Source organism: Amblyomma americanum, chromosome 1, assembly GCF_052857255.1.
Source record: "Amblyomma americanum isolate KBUSLIRL-KWMA chromosome 1, ASM5285725v1, whole genome shotgun sequence".
Classification (NCBI taxonomy): Eukaryota; Metazoa; Arthropoda; class Arachnida; order Ixodida; family Ixodidae; genus Amblyomma; species Amblyomma americanum.
This window is the reverse complement of record NC_135497.1, coordinates 118,877,079-118,892,861: the sequence shown is the minus strand read 5'-3', so window position 1 is coordinate 118,892,861 and position 15,783 is coordinate 118,877,079. Positions and strand designations below refer to the sequence as shown.

The following is a 15,783-nucleotide window of genomic DNA, read 5'->3' as shown; positions in this document are numbered from 1 at the left end:
TATGGGACGAAAAGAGACTCTTTTTGGCGCGAAATATGTTCCCGGCGAGTGAAGGAACGCTTTTGGCACACGCAGCGACTCCGCGGGGAGCCTGAGCAATAGTCGGTGGATATATCTCCGCTGCCGGGAGATAAACAAGAGAGTCATGAACATTTCTGGCCACTTTGACAGCATCGTATGTTTTCCCATTGTCCCAAGATCTAATACGCGCCGCATGCATCGTGCGATAAAGAAGAAAAGAGACAAGTCGATTCCTGCAGACACTTTATTGCGCACCGCAGCCGCGTGCAGGTCGTTAAGCTCCAGGCCGCAGCAAAGAATAGGGAAGGAGAAAAAAGATGCGATCTCGCTGTCTCGAAGAAGAGAAATAAAGGGAATACCTATAAGGAAGAAAAACAGCCGCATAACTATGAGAGCATGGCGGTGTTTGGGTTACGTAGGCCTGTTTTCGTGGCCGCGCTCGTTTGGGGAAGAGGGATTCCATTTCTGATTGGGAGAAAAAGAAGCGAGTTTTTTTTTTAGAAACGAAAAGAGAAATTAAGGGATTGTTGATGAATCGAGCGTAATAACAGTGGGGATGAAATAAACGCCCTAATGGCTGACTAAGGAACCTCCGTGGTGGTGACTCGGTGCCCGTGGCGTTACTCAGTCGAGTACGGGCAAAGCGGTTTGCTGCACACGCTGGGGGATAGATTCACGTTACAAAAACTACTGTGGTCGAAAGTTTTTTTGTCCGTTCATTTCACGCTTTTTTTTTTCGAAACAGTAAGGCACGAGTTTGCCGGTTCATTTCCCGGCCATTGCAACCGCGTTTAAGAGCCGACATGCGAAAACACTTGTTTGGAGAGACTGCGATGCACGTTAAGGGGCATCAGCTACTTTAATCTTACCTGGGCCCCTCAGAGTTTTTCGTGACCTAGGCGTAGCACTAGCGCATAACAATACACTTAAAATTTCGCTGACCAACATGCAGTAAGATTAGTACTGGAATATTGCTCGAAGCGTTCCGTGTCACTGTCCCAAGTGCTTGACGGTCTTTAGGCGTTTGACTTACTACCGCTATGAGACGTAAACATAGACATTTTTCTCGAGAGACCATCAATTCCTTGTGAAAGCTTACTTTTAATAGGTAACGAAAAAGTGCCTTGATGCGTGTAAGTGCGCCGTAGGCATCGCACGGAACGCAGCAAAATAGTGCTGAGTTCCTGTCCACAACAAATGCAGCTCATCGTAGTAAATACAGTGTAATAGGATTAATGGAACACTGAGTACAACTCCATCCATTTACTGTTCCGAGTAAAAACTGATTCTCTGGTTCGTTCTGGGCATGTAAACGTTCGTCCGGCAGCAAAAAAGTAAAGAAAAAGCCCTTGTGTGTGAGAAAATTGAGTTTAAAAATCTTCCCGCTAGTCGATTCAAACTCACAACGTCCACACTGAGAGGGACTGGTCGCCGCCGTTTTGAAGCGAATGGCGGTGTAGCACGGCCTCTGGAATCCGCGCCCAAAATTCGGTGTCGACGCAGGCAGTTTACTTGAGAAATCAGCCGATGATGGCGACATCTGCATTTCATTTTTTTGTTCTCTTCTGTAGCCTATAAAAGTGCTGTTTTCAGTGAGAGTGTTCTTTCTGTCGTTGCAATGCCGTAGTCTATCGATACAGCCAACTTCAAGTTGGCATCAATGTCCATTTAACACTTAGAACTGCATGCCAGTGACAAATCAGGTATGCTCCCATTCGCAGGTTGTGCTCCACGCTCCGAAGAGTGCAAAAAGAAGGAGCAGCCAGGATTGACTGCTGCCCGCAGATCGGCTCGTATCTGCGCAATGGCTACAGTCAACACCCTGCATGGCTGCCGCGCATGCAGGCACAAACGCCGTCGGCGCGGAACAGCAACCGTCGGGCCTCCAAAGCTAACGGTAGAAGTGCTGAATTCGCTTTCGACGGGCGAGCTGACCAGTCTGGTTCGGGGCTATCAAAGTGGAGGTTGTAAACCCTGTGGATGTTTTAGTTTAGTGCCCGTGCTCAACAAGGCGAACGTTTTCATGCGTTCTTCATTTTAGGCTTGCTGCCTTCCAAGATCGTAACTGCACTGAACAGGACGCGACAACGTGGCGGCTTTCGGCTCCATGGACGCACAGTACGTGCGCGAGGTCACCGACACGCAGATAAGTGCGCACGTAGCGGCATTTGTTGGTGTAGATGTTCCTCCTAACCGGGGACAGCGCCTGCCTCTTGCGCGCCGCATTCGAACGCGGCTATTGACAGCTAGTTTATCTCAATGAGCCCGACACACGCCCGCATTGCCTGTTAAGAGCCGCCCCGTGCCACTGTTTCTTCTGCTAGCGTCACTAGCATGTAGGTATACTATAGTAAGTTACGCAAGTCACACTGAAAAACTTGACGCATTTATTCGAAGTTTCGACCGGTTCCCGGTCCAACTGCTGAATAAATGCGTTAAACTTTACAGTGAAACTTCCTGGACTCACTAATTTTAATCGGTTGCCATGAAAAATTTGATATATATATATATTGTGAGGCAGAAGAACGCACCAGCAAATTCACCTTTTTACTTCAGGTAGGCCGAAGCAGCAGCTACCGACTAGTCACAGCTTAGCAACACTTCGTCTTCTTCGCACGACCCGATGACCGATGATGATTACGCTGAGATGAAGATGAAGGTCACTCACAGTGCTTACAACATTCCCCCTCCCGAACGAAAGCGACCATCCTGGTCGCAAATTAAATCTTAAGGTCGGCGGTTAAAGGGTTTCAAGCGCGACACGTGCACAATCTCGGTGCCGCGACACCGACGATCGCGAACAGGCGATGCAGGTGTGATGAGATAGTTTACAGGGGAAGTTTGTTCCAGAACCGTGTACGGGCCAATAAAACGGCTCAGAAACTTTTCACACAGGCCGGGGATGCGAGTAGGTGTCCAGAGTAGCACTTCGTCTCCAGGGCGGAAAGACACTGAGCGATGAGTCGCATCATACGTGCTTTTCCTGGAAGCTTGAGTGGCTTCAGTTTGAAGGCGGGCACGATCACGGCAGTGGGCGATACGAGACACGAACTGTTCGTGGGAAGGCGCGGCAGACGGAGTAGAAGCTGTGAAGAAAGATGCTTCGAGGGAGAAGGTAGGATGGCGGGCATAAACAAGAAAAAACGGAGAGTAGGTGGTGGTTCGTTGAACGGCAGTGTTGTAGGCGAAGGTTACAAAGGGGAGTAAAGAGTCCCAGTTGTTGTGCTGAGGGTGAATGTAGGTGGATAGCATATCAGAAAGGGTGCGATGAAAGCGTTCTGTGAGGCCATTGGTCTGAGGGTGGTAAGGAGATGTAGTTTTATGCACCGTGCCTGAAGCATGAAGCACTGCGGCGAGGACGGTGGAGAGGAACGACTTGCCACGATCGCTAAGGAGGAGGCGAGGGGCGCCGTGGCGAAGAAGTATGGTGTGGAGGAAGAAGTTGGCGATTTCGGAAGCGGAGCCGGAAGGAAGTGCTGCGGTTTCAGCGTATCGGGTGAGGTGGTCAACGGCAGTAACGACCCAGCGGTTGCCAGCTGGAGTCAAGGGCAGGGGTCCATACAAGTCGATTCCGACGACTTCGAAAGGTGTGGAAGGACATGGGAGAGGTTGCAAGAGACCGGCAGGAGGCGACGTAGACCGCTTGCGTCGTTGACAAGGGATGCAAGACGCTACGTATTTTAATACTGAGGTTGAAAGGCCAGGCCAGAAGAAACGACGTTTGATGCGGTCATAGGTTTTGTGGTACCCAAGGTGACCTGCGGTGGGGTCGTCGTGGAAGGCTTGTAGAACTTGAGGACGCAGGGAAGAAGGAATTACGGGAACCCATGTGTGGCCCAGTGGGCTGTAGTTGTGCCAAAATAATGTGCCATCCTGTAACTTGAAATTTTTGAGCCGACGACGGAGACGGGCATTTGGAGGTCTAAGAACACCGCTGAGACTATCAATCAGCTTTTGACAGTAAGGGTCAGCACTCTGGTGGTGAGCAAGATTGCAGTGTATATCTGGCATGGGAGCAATAGAGGCGGCGCTCAAAGACTGCATAACTGTAGGGTTTAAATGGCTTGACTCCGTTGGGACAGGAGAGGAATGCGAGGACATGGGTTGCGACGGCAAAGCAATAGGGCAACGAGAGAGAGCGTCGGCGTCCTTGTGCTTCTTGCCCGATTTGTAAGTGACAGTAAAGTCGTACTCTTGAAGGCGGAGGATCCACCGCCCGAGACGACCGGACAGATTTTTCAAAGTGGATAACCAGCATAGGGCGTGGTGGTCAGTGACGACTGTGAAGTGACGGCCGTACAGGTAAGGACGAAACTTCTGAACAGCCCAGACGACGGCGAGACATTCTTGTTCGGTAATAGTGTAGTTTTGTTCCGCAGAAGTCAGAGTTCGGCTCGCATAGGCAACAACATTTTCTGTAGAGGTGTTTTGGCGTTGCAGAAGGACAGCGCCAATGCCATGGCTACTGGCGTCGGTGTGCAAAATTGTCGGTGCTTTATCATCAAAATGGCAGAGGACGGGACCCGAAGTCAGAGCACGCTTCAGAGTTTCAAATGCTTCTTCGCAAGCAGGAGACCAGATGAAAGGCGTGTCGTTGTGAAGAAGCGCATGTAAAGGTGAGGCAATAGAGGCGAAATTGCGGATGAATCTGCGGAAGTATGATGCCAAGCCGAGGAAACTGCGGAGATCTTTGACCCGAGTTGGACGGGGAAAGTGCAGCGCAGCAGCGATTTTTTCAGGGTCAGGCTTAATTCCTTCGCTGCTTACGAGATGGCCAAGAACGTTAATGGATTTTGATGCAAAACGGCATTTCTTCGTGTTTAGCTGTAGGCCAGCGCTGGAAAGTGCTGTCAAAACTTCATCGAGACGAGTAAGGTGATCAGGAAATGACGAAGAAAAAATGACGATGTCATCTAAGTAACAGAGACATGTTTTCCATTTGAGGCCGCGGAGAACTGTGTCAATCATACGCTCGAATGTAGCAGGAGCGTTGCAGAGTCCAAAAGGCATTACATTGAATTCGTATAAACCGTCCGGTGTTGCAAAGGCGGTCTTCTCTTTATCATCTTCATTCATGGGGATCTGCCAGTAGCCTGATCTTAAGTCAAGGCTGGAGAAAAATTGGGCACCTTGCAAACAATCGAGGGCGTCGTCAATTCGAGGGAGGGGATACACATCCTTACGAGTTATTCTGTTTAGAGCACGGTAATCTACACAAAAACGAACCGAACCGTCTTTTTTTTGCACTAGCACAACAGGCGATGACCAGGAACTAGACGATGGGCGTATGATGTTGCGTGCAAGCATGTCAGCAACATTTTCCTGAATAACTTTGCGCTCGGTTGGAGAAACACGATAAGGCCGGCGTCTAACTATGCTTGATCCGTCGGTGAGTATGCGATGCGTTGCTGCAGCGGTTTGACCCAGTGTGCCGGAATTGACGTCGAACGAGTCTGCGTGCTTGTTCAATACAGCGAGCAATGCGTCTGTCTGGTCTGTTGTCAGGTCGGTGCTGATCGTGTGGCGAAGTGCTGCACTGAGCGAGGCAGGGGATGAATCAGAGCGATCGGAGGTGGAAATGGGAAGAAGTGTGACAGGCTGGGCGGAAGCAATTGATGCAACAGTAGAGTCGCGTCGCAGAAGAATGGGCTCTGATGTGGTGTTGAATGCGGCGAGAAGAGAAGAACCGCTGGAGAAGCGAAGAAGGGACACGATGATGATAATACCTCTTGACAGGAGACGAGGGCTGGGTGTAATCAGGACGTCGCCATCGGTGACGGCGTCAGAAGTCACAGATAGAATATCTTCGTTGCCCGGATAGAGGACGTGATCGGCAAGCATAACTACACGGGAAGAAAGTGGTTCTCTATCGGCAAGAATGTTGCATTCAGTGACTTCAATAGTGGGAGGGGAACACGTAATGACTGCTGAGGCGTTTTGGAGGAAATCCCAGCCGAAGATGAGTTGATGGACACAGGAGGATAGGACAGCAAACTCAATGAAGTGCAAGATGCCATCAATGGTGACTCGGGCTGTACACGCTCCACAAGGGTTAATATTCTGTCCATTTGCAGCACGTAAAGGAGGACCGGTATAAGGTGTGCGCACTTTTCGCAGTTTTAAACACAAGTCAAGTTTCATAATAGAAATAGCGGCGCCGGTATCAATTAAAGCTTCCAGTTCATGTCCCTCAAGGAATACAGTCAACATGTTTGATGGGAGCAGAGGAGGAATTGGAGCGACGACAGGCGGTGCAGTTTTACCTCCGGAAACTGCACAGGTTAGTTTTCCGTTTGGCGGGCAGAAGCTGAAGATGGAGGGCGAAGGGGCGACGAAGTCCGGCGAAAGGGTGACGGGGAGCGACGACGCGATGGCCGTGCTGTCCTAGACCGGTCAGGAGAAGTCGACGGGGAGGAAGAGGGACGGAGGTCATTATCGGTGTAGTACTGGCGAGGAGGAAGCTGGTAGGCGTCGTCACGTCGAACGTACCCATAGCTCGCACGCTCATCTCGCAGTCGTCGGCGACAAACGCGTGTTACATGGCCGCGGATGCCGCAGTAGAAACATACTGGACGAGGTGGGAGAGGCCGCCAATTACCATACACCGGTGGTCGCGGGGACAGGGCGGCGAGGCTGGGTGGGACGGGCGCGTGATGGACAGGAGGACAAGGAGGAGGAGCCGCAGTGACTTCAGCATACGTCGGAACGTAGGGAGGGGCTGGTGGTTCTGTAGCCATGGGACGATTGAGTGAAGTAAGCTCCTCCTTGATAATGCCACGCAACCCAGTAGATTGAGCAGGTGGGCGTGAGAAGGCAGGAACCGACGAAATATCATTGTGGAGCTCTTCCCGTATTATAGATCGTATGATGGTGCGCAGATCAGTTTCGGGAATTTGGCACGGATCCCAGGTGTTGTTGAGGCGGCGCGACTGTAGATAGTCAAGTCGCTGGCAAGTGGCACGAATGTCTGCCACCGTGACGGGATTTTGGGCAGCTAGAGCTGCGTAGGCAAAAGAGCCAATTCCTTTTAAAATATGTCCGACACGTTCAGCCTCGACCATGCCATTGTTAACTCGCCGGCAAAGGGCGAGTACGTCCTCAATGTATGATGTGTATGTCTCTCCTGGAAGCTGCACACGGGTCTCTAGCTTCTTTTGAAAAGAGGTCGGACCAGCACCAACAGTTCCAAATATCTGGCGGATCTGTGTCGTGAATTGAGGCCAGTCAGGAATGGCGTCCTCATGGTTGAGGAACCACGTCTTAGCCACGTCACTCAGGTAGAATGAGACGTTGAGTAGCTTCATAGAAGCGTCCCAACCGTTAAAAGCGCTCACCCGATCGTACTGCTGTAGCCAGTCTTCGACGTCGTCACCGCGGAGACCGGCGAAAACCGGAGGGTCGCGCTGACGTGAGGTAACTGACCAAGTTGGGTGGGTCAAATGGTGCTGAGCAAGTGCACCTTGGGATGTCAGTGGTGCAGAGGTGGCATGGGCAGCCGTGGGATGCCCATCGGTAGCTACAGGCGCCGGAACGGTGAGAGCAGGGGGATGTGACTGCGCCATGGCGGTTGATGTGCCGCCAAGAACACGACCGGAACGGAGCTCCAGGGGGTGCCGCGTTGAGGACGCTGGGATCAGGAGTCACCTCCACCACTTGTGAGGCAGAAGAACGCACCAGCAAATTCACCTTTTTACTTCAGGTAGGCCGAAGCAGCAGCTACCGACTAGTCACAGCTTAGCAACACTTCGTCTTCTTCGCACGACCCGATGACCGATGATGATTACGCTGAGATGAAGATGAAGGTCACTCACAGTGCTTACAATATATATATATATATATATATATATATATATATATATATATATATATATATATATATATATATATATATATATATACAGGATCTTATGAATAAATATTCATTTTCGCGCGTCATGCATATGTATACACGCGCGGAGTCTTGACGAGCCTGCTACAGCGAAAAGTGGGAGGTTTCGAGAGTTGGTGACCCCAGAAAACCACGGCAGCCGTGATTGCAGTTGGAACGGCAGGTAGCATATGTCTGTGTACTGTGTCTGTCTGTTTACAGCATCTCTGTACGCGCACCACCCGAACTGACCAAACTTGTTGGCGCGTTTTGGAAGACCTCCAGAAAGGATAATTGTTTCAGGTCACCCTTAAACAACTATAGCGAGGTCAAGTAATGCTAATAGGAGAAAAAAAATCAGTAATGACTTTTGGTAAAATTATGCGTTTATTTTGTTTAGTCATTGGCTTGATATCGTTATATTATAGGAGGTTTAGTTTAGTTTATAGGTGTTTAATGTCCCTAAGCGGTCTCAGGTTATGAGGGACGCCGTAATGAAGTACTCCGGAAATTCCGACCACCTGGGTTTCTTTAACGTGCACTGACAACGTACAGTACACCGGTCTCTAGAATTTCGCCTCCATCGAAATTCGACCGAGTTTAGAGTAAAATTAGTGCAGTAAAAAACAATGCCCGTACACATAAATTCGAAAAAAGTGTGCCAAATGTATGTGTGCCCTTATATGGCTTATATGTGAGCCCGTATGAGAGGTTGCAGAAAAAGAAAAATCCCGAGGCTAAATTTATTTATTGCAGATGCATCAAGGGCCCTTGGGTGAGAGCTTTAGATGAGAGGTAAATAGACTTAATTAAGGGGAATACACTTTTCCCAACACGTGTGCGCCTGTTTCCTTGTGAGCGTATCCTCTGCGCGATGGCCACAGCACAGAATCAGAACGCGGTTTGAGGACGGTACGTACTTGCAACACTAGCTGCCACAAGCCTGGTTCCAGTTCTCAACTAGCTAGGCGTCCCACATGACAAGCACTACACTCGTGAAGCTCCAGCAATAACAGTTTGGAAGGCTTAGGTTAAAAGCAGCAAATCACTTAGATTGCTGTAAAAAAGAGTCCGTAGGGCTAAAACTTACCCCGTTCTAATAGTTATCTAACGCAACCCGTCTTTTCGACGTAGCGCGGAGCAAGATGCAGGAATCAAAAAAGCATGATGAGAAAATAGCGCATGAACTGGACGTTGAAGAAGACCGACACGATAGCTGTGTCGGTCTACTTAAAACAGACCTGAATAAAAAGGTATACTGCTCACTAACAGCCGAGCTAAGCCATCCGTATTACTGGATTTTCGCCTACATGCATGTCGGTAGACTTCGTTTTGCGAGAACTCATCTGGTTAATCCATGTTTTATAGCAAACCGAACTGAGCAACGATGAGCGAAATATGTAGAGCGTCGAATGACTCTCAAAGCCTGAAATAGAAGCAAAAGATATAAAGAACAAAGAACACTATGGCGCTTTATTCTTATTCTTCATCATCATCATTACTGCCATCGCCATAATCATCAGCCCTGTTTACGTGCACTGTAAGAGAACGGCCTCCTACTGATCTTCAGTGAACCCTGTCTTCCAAATCTACTCCCCTACTTTACCGTACGTCACCACTGCAAAGTTTTTCTCTCCTAAGATTCTGATGCGTTATCCTAACACACATCTCACTCTACATTATGTGCTTCCTATACATAGCCCGCCTGTCTTAGAATATCCAAGCTTCTCTTTCAGCTTCCAAGTTTGACACTCAGGTGCGTACTTTTGCAGTGTAAACTATTCTTTACAATTTTATATACTTTACCGTCGCAACTGCAAAAATGCTCGAAATTGTAAATAAAGTGAATTTTGACTGCAACTTTTTAACACAGCGTCTTGATGCGAAAGTTCTCCAGGCTACGTTCCCTTGCGAAGCTACATCATGTAATGACAGGTTGTCATGTACAGAAAATGTCTTCGAAGGGAGGGAATCCTAGAAAATAAAGATGGCCCAGTGAGCCTGACCGCACACATGGAGGAAGGAAAAGTCAGGGGAGGACCTCGCTATCCGAGCTACACGCCAAAAAGTGTGCCGGAAGTGATGCGCTTTCGCAAGGAGTACTGGGAGTCTTTGGCCGACGGCGCAGCCAATAGTAACGCTTGGCGCAGCGGCGTCATCTGCTGCATTGCCTGCTGCGCATGCGCAAGCGGGCAGAGACTGCGGCCAAGTAGGCGGGGGGAGCAGCGGAATGCCGGCTTCAAGAAATGTGACGTAAACGCCTCTCTTGGGTTCTTTCCTTCCTCCATGGCTGCGCAGTTGCACAGCTGCGCCTCGGAAGCCATCGTGTCCGCGGAGTAGATGTGTCTTGTTCTTCGGGAAAGACTGCCACCGCTGAATGCCTGAACGATGTCATTTGGCGGTTCGCCCGGTGTGTTTACTTTGCTTAATTAACCGCGGATATTCGAATTACGTGCACGGACTAGGACACTGCCCTAACATAACTTATCCAAGCAATGGCCTCTTCATCCTGTCTCTAACACCATAAACACTATTTTTCGGTTCCTTGCATGTGAAACTGTCATAACCTAAAACTAGTGCAACCCTTTCAGGGAGCGCGAAAAGCGGTAAGCCGCGTCGGGACGTCAGTCATAGAATTCGCCTATTTGTCCAGCAACTCGGGTCTAGTTTTTTTTTTTTTCTTAACCGCCTTAAGGTGCTTGCCCTGCATCGGCTGTTCGCTAACATTTTGCCTATTAAGCTGTCAAGAGAAAGCGAACAATTCGGAATCTGCGTGTGGAGCCCCTATAAATCAGCAGTTGCAATCAATCACGGCTTTTTAGTGCATGGTTTTCAAGCAGCGGCTCTGAAGCGTTGCATTCCTTAAAGTAAAGGAATCATCTCTGCCTCGCATCGCAGCTACGAAATCTTTCGGAGCGTGAGCTGAGGCGCGCAATCCCTTTGCTTGAACTAACCAGCTGCTTGAGTAAAGTGAAGAACTTGCGCTATCTGGTAAAACATACTCAACGCGATACGCTTTGAAAGGTGAAAGACGGGAATAAAAAAGCCACCCGTAGGAGATAACATGGAAGCTACAGAAATATGCGTATCATTCTGGTTTACCACCACAATGACAGAAAACCTTGGTCATCAAAATTTGAAAAACAGACGCGAGAGCTCACGCCTTTCCTTTCTTCAAAAGCCTTTACTATAATCCCGCATCATTATTCGCGCAAATTTGGCCTGCGAAACATACATTTGCTCGTCTTGACCACAATAACAAATTTTAATCACCATTTGCGCCCATTGGTACCGTCAGGTTTCCATTTATCCAGTGGAATGTCCTTCCCAGTTCAGTTTCCACCATTATTCATTCCTAAAGATCGATCCCAGCACTTGAAGGTACAGCCTAACGGAGTAAATGTGCATGAATCTTTTCGTGTTTATGTGGTTGTGCCTTGTTTTTTTGCCTTTGCTTTTAAAGGCCAGGTTCTGATGTATTCTCTGCATGTTCGTTTCAAAACCATTAGGATATTATTGTTCCATTGTGTTTGTGCATTACTTATGAAATGCCGCCCTCTCCTATTGGCCCATATGGCCTATACGCCTATAGGGCAAAAAAAAAACGAAAACAAAACTCACTAGTAAAAAGCATTAAATAATACAACTTATGTCAAATGCCTGAAAACTTGACGAATTTCAAGAAATGGGTCGTCTTTAAAAACATAACTTTATTCATATTAGGAAGAAAATTCTAGTTCTTCCTAGTCATAATCTGGAAAAGGGATAAATAGGCGATACGCTGGCATGTCCCCAGTTTCAAGTGTCGCGTTACCCTTTTATAGAGGTGACGCGATCACGTGAATTTCCTCTTGGCCACGTCACTTCTCTCGCCATGGACGCCATGACTGCCCCGAAGGTACTCTTTTAGAAAGATGGCGCCTGTGAAACTGCGGCTTGAGCACAGTCAGAGGTCTGATTTTTATTTGAATTTATCCTTGAGTTGAAATTAAAATACCGCTTTCGTAGCCTTGGAAATAGTACTAGAGGCCATGAGTGCTGATCGCTTATATCAGCAATACCTTAAATCTATAACACCTGAGATTGGAACAAGGAGCTGCGTATGCTAAAAGCATCTGCCACTCTATCTTAACCGTAGAGATGTTGATTGTTTAACCATGTTACGCAACACAGTTATTCATGAGCTTATACCACGTCTACTAATGTTCGCTGTGATGGTCACTTTATTTCTTCTCTGCCAGATTTGCGTTCGGACAGCTGCTTTAAATGGTTACTGCTTAACCGGTAACATGCCAGTTGCCATGTTATGACCAGCATACAATGTGCTGCTCCGTTTGCTTTGAAGGTTTATATCGACCCTCTTTTTTGTTTTTGCCTGATTCAGCCACGAATAGTATCCGGCACCATATACAGACGCCATACCACGCCAAGAATAATGACACCCAGCACTGGCCCGCCATCGCACCTACGTTAGAGGGAGCACCCTGCTCTGTTCGGCTGCGCGAAACTGCATCAGAGCATAACGACAGTATTGCAAATAAGAAGCGCGCTCACGAGGAGCCTACTCAGCCTCAAGCAAACGCGCAAAAATGCAATAAATTCCATGAAATAAGGACAAATCAGATTTCGAACGTGAAGCAACATCGTTGGTAAAGAAAGAGGCGTTGCTAAGACCAAACAGCGAAAAGCGTGAGTGTCACTGTTTAAGTCTTCAATAACGCCTTTTTCTGCCCCTATTCTAAAACGTCTAGTCATGCCTTCATCTGGCTGCAATGAAGTTTCATTTAGAAAGCAATGTGCCCGCATGATGATCGCTGACCCAAAGGTCATAGGGCAGGAACACAAGAAGTTTTCTTTCCAATCGCGATGACTCTCCGAGCTATCGCAATTCGCTAAGCGCAGCCCTCCTCCTGCCCTTTGAGCCCAGCCAGTTCGCCACTCTGGAAACACGCTTTTGCACTTTTCATGAACCTGCCACGCAGGAGCATTGCCGCGTATAGGCAGCCTGGCTCGCCCCCTTTTTTTTTACTTGTTGCTATTCTGAGGACGACATCGCTCCGGAACACACCAGACACGTGCACTTTCACTCGAAACTACTACGCTGGATGGGGATTGGGCTGCCCGACAGAGGCCGGATCCCACGTACGCAGAGCCGGAGAGCTGGCTCTCGGCTGCGCTACCGTTCCACTGACTCATCTCCAATCACCCCGAGCACTTTGCTAGCTGCCTCCTCTCTAGTGCCTTCTCTCTCGCGCTCGGAAAAGACAGCTCCTCTCCTTTGTTTGCAAACGGCCGATCGAAAGTAGCCTTCTCTCTCCCCGCAGGAGACGTGAACAAGTTCCAAATGCGTTGCTCTCGAATTATGAGCGTTCCCGGCCAAATCAGCGGATTTTCTGCGGTGGCCGCCAGGCGCAAAAAGGATAGGATACAGCGATGTAGAGGTCAGAACTGACGCTGGGCAGCTGGCCAAGCTCGCTTGAGGTGTAGGCCACGTCTGTTTCGTGCTTCGACCGTAGTGCACCTGAACGAAGCTTGCGAAGCGCGGTCTGAAACGTAACACTGTGCGTGAGTAGAAAGACCGAGCGCCCCGACTCGCTACACTCGTGACTTGTAGCTCAGTCACCTCGCGGAACCCACGTGACACTTGATCTAGCTTATAGACAACACGCAAGGCAAAGCGTGTTGTCTTCCGCCATCGCTGTCCACAGCCAGCGATGACGGAACAAGCGTGCTGCACGTGTCTTAAGCGTCGGTTTCACCTGAGATGCCGGCGCCGACGATGAGCAGCAGCAGCAGCAACAGCATGGCTCTCTGGTGGGCCGCGGTCCAAGCAAGTCAGGCAGCTCTGGGCCCCCCGCGTGCCCGGTCCCTGGAGAGCCTGCGCATGGGCGGCTTCAAGGAGCGCCGACGCGCGAGTCGGCCACGTGCTCCCTGCTCGCTGCGTGTGCGCGCTCGAGGGCCCGCCGACCGCGTGTCGTCCCGGCGCCCGCCCCGCTGGCCCAATGGCCGGGCCCCCACGCCGCCGCCAGGCGCCCCGCCGAGCGCTCGCGGCGCGCGCGCACCCTTCCCCCGCCGCATCACCCTCCTCCCAACTCTTGAGTTCGGCTGCCCCTCCCCCCACCCCACCCCACGCCCTCTCCCCACCCTCCCCTCTTGTTTTCCGGGCTTGGCCCGTTGCTCGCGCGCATCGTTAGCGCACTTTGATTCGACCGCCTTGCGCTTTTTTTTTTGTTTTGCCAGAGCTTTGGAAGGGCTACATTTTCGCCCGAGCATAATTCCTTCCTCAAGACTTCTCTACAAGCCCCGTTTTATTTTTTTTCAGTGCATTTACGCCTACGACGCTGGGCATTAAAGCTGAACGATCTTGTAGGTAATGAGAGCGCGCACCTTTTTTCTACATCTCGAGGCAGGTTACCTTCGTCGCCTGGCAAAATTGCTCGGGTGCGAGGACGCCACAGCGGCGTAGAATGCTGCCAGCAAAAATAATGCATGCAAAACTGTGCATATCAAATGAAAAGCTGCGTGATAAAAAAAAGAACAAACAGAAGCATTTCTGCTGATACAATCCATGCTTAGCCGAATGAGAACGTAAGGAACCAAGTACAAGAGTGTAGTTCAACACAAGCCTGTTCATTAAGTTCCTGGTGGTCAGCTACGATTCTTTTTCGATTAGGTCCTACCTGATGCGAAAAGTGTGCATGTGAACTGCATTGTGGGTGTGCAACATCCACGACGTTGTGTGTCTCTTCATTTATGTTAAAATTACGATGCCGTCATCGTCATTATCATGGTATTGTCATGATGGTGAAATTCTCATCATGATGCTGTCACGATCAGTATGCCTGAGGCCCTGGGATTCGAGATAACGGAAGGTTACGGAAGCGCACACACGGTAACAACGGTAAAAAGAGAAGTTTGTCTGGTTGGTGGCGGCTAAATCGCACGGAAGAGACGTGAAAAAAGTCAAATTCCCTAGATCCTAAACATTACAAAATGTTGTAACTGAAAGCAAGGAAAATTCCATTTCCAAGCCGTCAATATTATTGTTGAAATTTTTTGAAAAAAAAAATGAAAGCGACCACTGAGCTTGGGCCCCCATCACCACGTTTCAAAGGGGATGCTCTACCATCCATCCATCTTTTTGCTCTCGGGGAGAAGGAGGGGGCGTGGGCGCAATGGAGTAGTTTGTTTTTCGACCATCACCGCATTCACCAGCTGCGCTCCCACTGGATCTGATTGTCGCAGGTGTCGCCGCGTTGCCGTCCTTGATCCTGTCCTTTCATCCCAGCGGAGACTAGAGAACATTTTTTACTCGTTCCTGCCCGCATCTCGTGCGTTCAGAGTAGCTTAGCTAACCATGCTTGTCTTACTTTCTTAGGGCCTGTTTCACTTAATCTTTTCTGTTTACACCTGCCACTGATGAGCACTCAGCCTGATATTACAGCGCCTAATGTCGATACCACCAGCAAAGTCTACTATCGCGAAACTCGATCTCTATTTCTGTCAACCAATCACAGCTCGCTGACAAGAACCAGTCTTTCTTTTGAAGTTAGCCACGCCACGAAGGGTGGAAGCTTGCGCCGCCAAAGCACGGGTCCCCGATTTCCCCGGTTTACCCTCTTTTTTTACCTTTGGCGCCAATCATTCTCTGCCCTGGAGCTACCCAAGCGATGAAGGCCCCGTTTGACCCCCGTGTTAAGCTCGCACGATCCCTCGGGCGTCAGGCCTGGGCCTCGAAAGAGACTCGCCCTGTTACTGCAAAGAAGTCGCAGCATGTTATCTTGCAGCGCCTCGGGCGGCTTGAGAGAAGTGCCGCGCAGAGAAGACACATTCTCGGACACCGTACGTGCTATACCGCCGTCGTATCGTAATGGAGGACACAGCAGCGTCGCGGC

The 15,783-nt window shown here is 49.6% G+C and overlaps 1 protein-coding gene across 1 annotated transcript in view; it reads right to left on the bottom strand.

Annotated features, from left to right (window-relative positions):
• LOC144113543 (protein APCDD1-like) overlaps positions 1 to 13,892 on the bottom strand; it is a 187,498-nt gene extending 173,606 nt beyond the window's left edge. The window contains exon 1 of the mRNA XM_077646670.1: positions 13,648 to 13,892. Coding sequence (XP_077502796.1) covers positions 13,648 to 13,693 — 46 coding nt within the window. The 5' untranslated portion in view covers positions 13,694 to 13,892. The remainder of the gene's footprint in view (positions 1 to 13,647) is intronic.
• Positions 13,893 to 15,783: the final 1,891 nt, after the last annotated feature.